Here is an 8,778-nt window from a genome sequence, read left to right as displayed (position 1 = left end):
TCCGGCTACAAGATCAATGTACCAATGGGCTCTTTGCACCTGCTGCGCTGACGTCACAACCGCATGCGCAAATGCGGCTCTCTTTTTTTTCCCCGCTTTGAGTTACCATGACAACTAGAAAAGACAAAGTCGTATTTCAGACGCAAATAAAACAATACTATGAACGTTGCTGTCTTCCTAATATAATGGGCTTTTAAGTTTTCATGGATTTCTGTTGCGTTTTCTTGTTCAGTACTCATATTTGCAATGAAACACTTCTTTTCGTTAGATAGCTGTGTTCGCTTTATTGCTAACGTTCAGGTTATAAACTTCTTCACTTCCATTGGTTAGAACAGTGCTGCCTATACACAAGAACTCGCTCTCACTGCCCCCAGTGGACAACAGCAGTACAACATGCACATAAACAGAAAGTGACAGGATACAGAACTTGCCACTGTACCTTTCAAAGTACATTAGAAAACATGAACACATAACACAAAATAACTCAAAGATAAGTTAAGATGAGAACATATTCTAACACCCTCCCTTGTTCTCATCTTCTTTACCTCCAAATATTTAATGTCCAAAAAACCATCCTTTACATTTCAGGAATTTTGCTTTTGGTGCAGGTTTGGTTAAGATGTCAGCAAACATATTTTCAGATGGGCAGGACACCACATTTATTTTCCCTTCTCTCAGTGCATTGCGTATAAAATGATACTTTACATCAATGTGTTTGGATCTCTGTCTGTTCACAGGGTTTTTACACAATGCAATGGCCCCTTGGTTATCACCATGAAGCATTGTACAGCTGTACTTTTTGCTATCCATACCATTTAAGAGTTGACTTAAATATAGACTTTCTTGTGCAGCAACTGTTAACCCAATGTACTCAGCCTCACAGGTGGAAAGAGCCACAGTTGGTTGTTTCTTGGATTTCCAGGAAATGGCTGGACCTTGTGTCGTTAAACTGAAACAATAACCTGTGGTGCTGCGTCTGTCCTCTACTGAGGATGCCCAGTCAGAGTCACTATAGGCTATAAGGTTCAAGTCTTCATTGTTTTTCTTGAAACTTAGTTCATAGTCACAAGTACCTTTCAGATACCTCAAAACATGTTTAACATTCACTAAATCCTCTGTCATAGGTTTAGCTAAAGTCTGGGAAAGTTTGCTCACTATCCAACCGATGTCTGGTCTGGTGCAGGTCATGGCATAAATCAGACTACCTACTATCTCGCGATAGTTAGTAGGATTCATTACTTTTGCTTCATCGCATCACAATTTTCTTTGTGATCAAGTCTTAGTTCGCATGGGGTGGATCTGGGTTTGCAGTCCAACGTTCCATATTTTTCCAACATTTTTAGGATGTACTTCTTTTGGCTCATTTTTATTTCATCTTCTTTTTGTTCAAAATGTATGCCTAAAAAATGTGATATTTTGCCTAAGTCCTTCATGTTAAACTTTGATTTCATTGTTTCTTTGAAACTGTCCAAAACCTCAACGGTGCTAGCAGCAATGATCAAGTCATCCACCCAAATGAGCACGATAACCGTGTCATTTTCTGTTTGTTTTCTGTACACACAATGATCAACTAGGTTCCTTTCAAAGTTGTTTTGTTCAAGAAGATCATTCAGGAGTTTGTACCAATTTCTCCCTGATTGTTTTAATCCATACAGGGATTTCTTTAATTTATACACACATTTCTGTCCTGTTTTTGATTGTTGTTCAAACCCCTCAGGCTGTTCCAAGTAAATTTCTTCCTCAGTTGGGACATGCAAATAAGCTGTTTTGACATCCATCTGATGTACTTTAAGGTTGTTCTGAACTGCTATCTGCATTAATGCTCGCACTGATGTTATGTTAGCTGTTGGAGCAAAGGTTTCATGGTAGTCTATACCTTCTGTTTGGCTGTAGCCTTTTGCTACATACCTAGCTTTGAAAATCTCTTTTCCTTCATTTTCTTTGAGTGTATATACCCACTTCCCTCCAACTGTGTTCCTACCCTCTGGTAGAACGCTCAGTTCAAATGTTTCGTTTTCTTTAAGAGAGTCAATTTCGTCCCTCATTGCCTGTCTCCATCTGTCTGCCTGTGGTGACTTCTGAGCCTCACTGAAAGTTTGAGGGATACATACGCATGGTACATTGGAACTATTAAAAAGAATAATAATAAAAACACTGTTACTTACAATCAGATAAAACATGTGCAGCTACACAATCTCTCAGAATGCAAATTAAGAATTACCTAGAACAGTCAATGTTGCTGTGTCAGTATTTTTGCCTTTGTCGTCTTTGGGGATATTTATATGACACTTATATTTGTTGTTGTCTGCCGATGTGACAGAGTAAAGCTTAAGGTCAGCTCTCCCAGTTCCACCATTAACATTTACATCCAGAGACGCCCGGCCTTCTAATTGAATGTCTATGTCTCCATCGGGATGATAGTAGGTGAGAACCTCGGCCTGTTGAGAATCACAGCATTAGAGAAATATGTCGATTGATTGAAATGAAAAACACACATAGAGATACTTACTTCACCAGCAGACCATGTGATAATGATCAGTTTTGGACTGGGTAGAGCGCTTGTAAATGTGCAGGGCAGTGTGATGTTGTCTCCTTTGGCGAACTCATACTGATCGTTAGGGATGTTAACCTGGATGGCAGCAGCAGCTGACCACACTGTAATAAATTAAAACGATGGTCATTTCCATGATCATGTGATCATACATTGTTGAATAAACAGCAACAATGTTCAACACTGAAGCTCATCATTAGGACTCAGCAGTGCTTCTGAGTTCACAAAAACACCAACTCACAATTTTAATCAACCGTTTATTTTTCGTGTTGATTTGTTTTAAATTATTTAAAGTTAAAAAAAAAAAAAATAGAAGCACGCGGCAGTGGCGCGACCTTTAGTGCAGAGGCCTTAGTCCTTGGTGATGTCACCAGTCACTATCCCGGTCGCCATCATTGTAAGTCTACCCGCCTTCTTGTCTGTCAAATGTCAAATAAAGGCCTCTAGAGCCAACAGAATCTCTTTAAAAGAAGGAACGAGTCATCATAAGAGCGTGTAATGGACCACTTTTCCAAAACGATCGACAAAAATACTCATATCAAAAATTTTATTCAAATTCCAAAATACTTCATTGATCCCATAGCGAAATTAAATATATTTGTCAATAATGCCAAACGTATTTGTTAAACCGTTTAACAAAAATGTTTTTTGAATATTAACCATGGCTGTTAAAGTAAAACCTTGCATGTTAAGGCCAAAGGTTTTGAATATGGTCTGCTGGGCCTTGCGTTTTAAAATGGACAGTGTTGATTCTTAGAGCTGCTACTTGACACAATGTTTTTCGTAAAACTGTTAGAGGAAGAAGAAATTTAAGTAAAAAAAAAAAAAGTACAGTTTAATAAGAGAATCTGTGTTGTATTTTTTTTTCTTCTTCAGAAAGTTGATCCTGGAGAATTGTGAGCAGGGGGTTGCTGCTTAATGCTTTCCATAATTGTAACAGAAATGTTTGTTTTCTTCCCTCACCTTGCAAGAATCACCTTAATGATGTTGTAAGACAGACAAAGTTTAGGAGAATTGATTAGCAGACGGTAATTTGCTGTCATAACTAATGTGTGCGACTGAGTAACAGAATTGTTTTTTTTCCCCTGTCAAACTGGTTTGGCAGGTGTTGCACAAAATGACTCGGATACAGACACAGCAAAACAAAACAGGAAGGAAGAATTTAAAAGAATGCGGTTTCTGGTTTTGATACCTGTGCAGAATATTTCTAAGTATTACGCATAGATACACACAATAGACGTGCAGTTAAAATGTTTGAACAATATGAAAGAAAATATTTAAATAGGCCAATACTAATCTGTCTCGAGTTCTTTTATATGTAGCAGTATTTAGACAGCAGTTCGCAGGTGATAAAGTGTTCTTGGTAACCAAATTTCACATTTCAGTACAAAATCATCGCAAAAATCAGAATCATGGGCCAACAAAGTATTGGAAATAGATTTTTTTTTTTTTTTACCATAAGCTGTTTGACTTTATGAATCAATTAATGATGAAACATTTATTTAGTTTTTTTGTTTGTTTGTTTGTTTGTTTAAAATTTTAGGCTGTAGTATAAAATAAAATACCAACTGCCCAGCTATGAAAGAATATTGAAATTCTATATTTCAATACCTATTCATTCAGTGACAATATCAATCACTGTGGGGAAAGTGACTGATACATTGTCGACTTTTCAAGTTTCCCCAGTTACAAAAAAAGGAGGGGTCTGTAATGTTCACTGTCGATACCACTGAGAGACAGAATCAGAAAAAAAATTACATTGTATAATTTTTTTAAATAATTTATTTGCATTTTATTGCATATAAAATCAGTATTTGTTTCAATAAAAAAGTAGCACTTCAGATTTGGTGCAAAAACCTTTGTTTATAATTACGGAGGTCACATGTTTCCCATAGATCTTGACCGTTTTTGAATTTTGCTCCACTGCTGCTTATACGCCATGGTATAAGTTTGACTTTCGGAAATGAGTGACAAAGTATATCGAACTTTTCCAAAACGTTCTGATTGTTTGTGTGTCCCTTTATTTCACAGCCAATAGTTGTGAAGGGAGGAGTGCATGAAAACCCCTTTTTCTACACAAAGCAGGTCAAATTTAAGGTTTGCCATCTCTACAAAGCTAATTTATTACAATTTAATATAATTACAATCTACTTAGACTCATTACAATCAACCGTGCCAAATCATCATGCAACAATAAGCACTTCATAAAAGGTTTTCAAATTATCTGACTGACAACTTGAGTACTTCTTCTTTATCTGTTTAGCTTCTGCATTAACTTTGGTCCTCCAGGCCAGCAAAGCCTGTTTGTGCCAGTTTTGTACATGAACTCTGTGCTTTCTGTAAATACATTACTGCGAAGAAGTTAAATGAGCACGTTTTGACTGATATGAGCTCACATGACTGACGTCTGGTCCTGAGCAGAAAGCTGCAGAGGACAATCACTGACAGATGAAAACTGAAATAGCAGATTGAAACAGCAGATTTAAAGCAGAAATGCAGCAATTCAAAAACAAATCTTACGTTTTGGAACTGCATGTGAATGCCTGTACTTATGGTTTTGTTTCTTGTATTCAGATAGGTGAGCGTGAAAAACGGAAGAAAATGAGTGAAACTGGCAGAATGTAAAAAAAAAAAGATCACATCATTTGCTATCGTAGCTCTTTGTGGTTTGCTTATTCATAATTTTCTTGCAACTGTGCATTTTGGGTTTTTTTGTGCAATAATGTGGTACTTGATCTTTCAAAAAAAAAAAAACTTCCTGTTACTTTGAGTTATGTTTCTGTTCTGTCTGTACTAGTTTCTGTCAACTTAAGATTGAACTGCGACATTACTTTATCATTTAACGCCGCTGTAATCCCACACTGGACATCTAAATTCGTTTTAATGTCTTGTTTATATTTCCTCATGAAATTTTCTATGTCATTTAAGGATGAAAATATTGGAGTAGTAGACATGATAACACGGCTGGTGCTAAATTTCCTTCCAAACTCGCCAAAACAGAAATAATCAACTAATCACAAAGTTGCCTATATGTGGTAATGTAACCAATGATTTATTTTCATAAGCACTTAACAGGAGAAGTTGGTTAACACTGTTAAAAAAAATGATAGAATTTGATTTAATTGTTTTATTTTTAATTTGCTCACTTCACTTTAATTATGAAGAACCAAATCATACAGCACCTTACAGGACAAGCAAGTCTTATTCATATCCAGAAATCTATCATCAAATCAATACAGTGCATTGATTTGTTGTATGTACAGATTCATTGTCAAACGTACATTCCAATTTTAATATAAATTTATGAAATTATACAGCTAAATTGAGGTTATGGGGTCAACTGAATGATTTAAATAAGGGAGAACAAACACAGAATCATTGGTCCAGGAAGACTTTCTGTATTCAAGGAAAAATAACTCATGGCAGTTTTTCTTGGCACTATTTTGTCATTCATAATGACTGTGCAGAAACCTTGAAAACGTCCCTAAATGTTCAGAATTTTTAGATCAAAAAGTAACATGGTATAAAAAAATATATATATAAAGAGCAATCAAAATTGTAACAAAATAGACAGGGAGCAGAATGCAAAAGCTTTGTAATGATAATGACAAAAAGCTCATTTCTGAAAGCAGCTAAAAACAAACAAAAATACTTATTAGTACTAAGGGTACTAATAAAGTAAATACAATGAATTTACTAAAGCATGTTTCACGGACAAACCTTTACAAAGTCCCCAAGTCAAGAGATAACACAAATTTTGATATTAAAAATACCAGAAATATAACAAATTTCTGTCATATGAATGCAAAATCTAATTCATGGATCTGTTAACCTGAGTTCTGTGAGACGTTAAATGTCTTGGGTCTTGTTTAGAGCTGAAGGGTTGGAAAAAATATATTTATTTCGGTGCCCTGGTATAATTCTCCTTGTCGTCGTCCTTCTTTCGGCAGCAAAAGCAATAGATAATAACGATCAGTATGATCAAAGCTGCAACGACTCCTCCAATGATTCCTGCAGTTGAAGCAATGTTCATGGATGCTGCATAAATCAGAGAAGATGAGTTGAGACAACAATGAATAGCAGAATTAATTATTTTGATGATCAGATCTGTTAGAAGGTCATATATTACGTGGTAAGACTGAGAGTGTGAGGTTGCAGGAAGCTGAGCGAATCTTGTTTTGTGAGGTGCAGATGTAGAATCCAGAGGTCTCTTTGGTGATGTTGTACAGAGACAGGATGCCTCCCTCTGAAAGACAATCACAAACAAAACAAATAATGATGTATACTGAAGTTATAACTTATATGTAAGGCTGCACAACATCATAGAAACATTCAGTATTGCTTCTAATATTTTCTAAAAATCTGGAATGACGACATCTGTTGCAATCAACCTTCAATACTGTAATAAACCAATAATGCATTGATGCAGAGGAGTGTAATGGTTCCTTATCTGTGTATATGAGAGTAACTCATCCTAAAATTTGAACAAGCAGCTGCTGCTGTGTAAGCAGATAACTAGTTAAAACAATAACCAAGAGACAATCTCATTTTATTGCACTACTACATATCGAAGTCCTAACTCATGAGTAAAAATCATTATGAGCAGTGTTGAAAAGTTGTCATGGCATATAATTGCCAACTGATTGCATTTTTCCTCCATGTTTTTCTTTTATTAATTAAAATACAAACCATTTTCAGCATAGTATGTCTTTTTGGATCACAGCGTTGCTACAAAATGCTGACTTAGATCCCAAAATCATCTGGGAAATCCATTTTCTGCTTCTTTGATGGTCTGAGGTTGGAAGGCCTCGATGTCCTATCCTTTAGCTCATTCAGATTCAAGTTAGCACTCTGGATGTGCCACTTCAAATTTTCAATTGGTAATTTCACAAGAAAAAAAAAAACTATTGACAAAAAGTTAAATTTCAAAAACTTTTTGGGAGAATGTCTTGCTTCTTTCTTTGAAACGAGATAGTCTTGTATAAATCACCCTGCATAACTTAATTGTGAACTGCATAGCTCAACTCCACAATGGTTTACTCTCCTTTGTGTTTTTGTAGCTTCTGTGTGTCCTAAATACTTACTATCAGTGGTTCTAGGGTCATTAGCGCGAGGATTGTTTAGGACATCATAACTGTTCCACTTGTAAGTTGGAGGAGGAGACCCTTCCTCAGAAACACAGGTGAGGTTAATGTTTTGGCCGTACGTTGCTGTACCCTGAATCTTGCAGATGGGTTTAGATGGAGCCACTTGAAAAAATTAAAAGGATAAAGAGAGTGATATTATTTGTCTTTGAGAAATCTTTTTTTAAAGACAATTAAAAAAAATAAAAAATTCCCGCGCATGGTACATTGGAACTATTAAAAAGAATAATAATAAAAACCCTGTTACTTACAATCAGATAAAACATGTGCAGCTACACAATCTCTCAGAATGCAAATTAAGAATTACCTAGAACAGTCAATGTTGCTGTGTCAGTATTTTTGCCTTTGTCGTCTTTGGGGATATTTATATGACACTTATATTTGTTGTTGTCTGCCGATGTGACAGAGTAAAGCTTAAGGTCAGCTTTCCCAGTTCCACCATTAACATTTACATCCAGAGACGCCCGGCCTTCTAATAGAATGTCTATGTCTCCACTGGGGTGATAGTATTTCAGAACCTCGTCCTGTTGAGAATCACAACATTAGAGAAATACTGTATGTCGATTGATTGAAATGAAAAACACACATAGAGATACTTACTTCACCAGCAGACCATGTGATAATGATCAGTTTTGGACTGGGTAGAGCGCTTGTAAATGTGCAGGGCAGTGTGATGTTGTCTCCTTTGGCGAACTCATACTGATCGTTAGGGATGTTAACCTGGATGGCAGCAGCAGCTGACCACACTGTAATAAATTAAAACGATGGTCATTTCCATGATCACTTGATTATCTGTTGTTGATTTGGAAGAAAGCAGCATTTGAATTTTATGCAAAAGCAGCAATTCACAAAGACACCTCATCCTAACTGAGTTATTATTTTTTATAAAAAGGGAACAAGGACACGATAAGATTTTGCAATGAGCCACACAAGTCAAGTGACTGACAAATCTGAAAAAAGAAGAAGCAACATTTATGATAAAACTGTTTTGTAACCCCTTTTATCTGTCTTCTACACCCTGTTCCAAATTATTATGCTAGTGATATTTTTTCAGATTTTCTTAAATGGTCAATGCAAATGATG

At 36.0% G+C, this 8,778-nt stretch overlaps 1 protein-coding gene and 1 long non-coding RNA gene across 2 annotated transcripts; both read right to left on the bottom strand.

Moving 5' to 3' along the window:
* Positions 1-2,258: 2,258 nt before the first annotated feature.
* LOC114143213 (uncharacterized) lies at positions 2,259-2,735 on the bottom strand. The gene is made up of 2 exons (XR_003595192.1): positions 2,510-2,735; positions 2,259-2,438 (listed from the first exon to the last, which is right to left on the bottom strand). It is a non-coding gene; the product is annotated as an uncharacterized LOC114143213 (long non-coding RNA).
* A 3,194-nt stretch (positions 2,736-5,929) lies between these two features.
* LOC114142719 (cell surface A33 antigen-like) lies at positions 5,930-8,448 on the bottom strand (the record flags this gene model as incomplete). Its single annotated transcript, XM_028014132.1, has 5 exons — positions 5,930-6,589; positions 6,681-6,797; positions 7,636-7,800; positions 8,003-8,219; positions 8,296-8,448. Coding segments are annotated over 5 exons (792 nt in total), but the record flags the coding sequence as incomplete, so codon positions are not given.
* Positions 8,449-8,778: the final 330 nt, after the last annotated feature.

This window comes from Xiphophorus couchianus, chromosome 4 (assembly GCF_001444195.1).
Source record: "Xiphophorus couchianus chromosome 4, X_couchianus-1.0, whole genome shotgun sequence".
In the NCBI taxonomy this organism is placed as follows: domain Eukaryota; kingdom Metazoa; phylum Chordata; class Actinopteri; order Cyprinodontiformes; family Poeciliidae; genus Xiphophorus; species Xiphophorus couchianus.
This window is presented reverse-complemented; position numbering and strand designations above follow the sequence as displayed.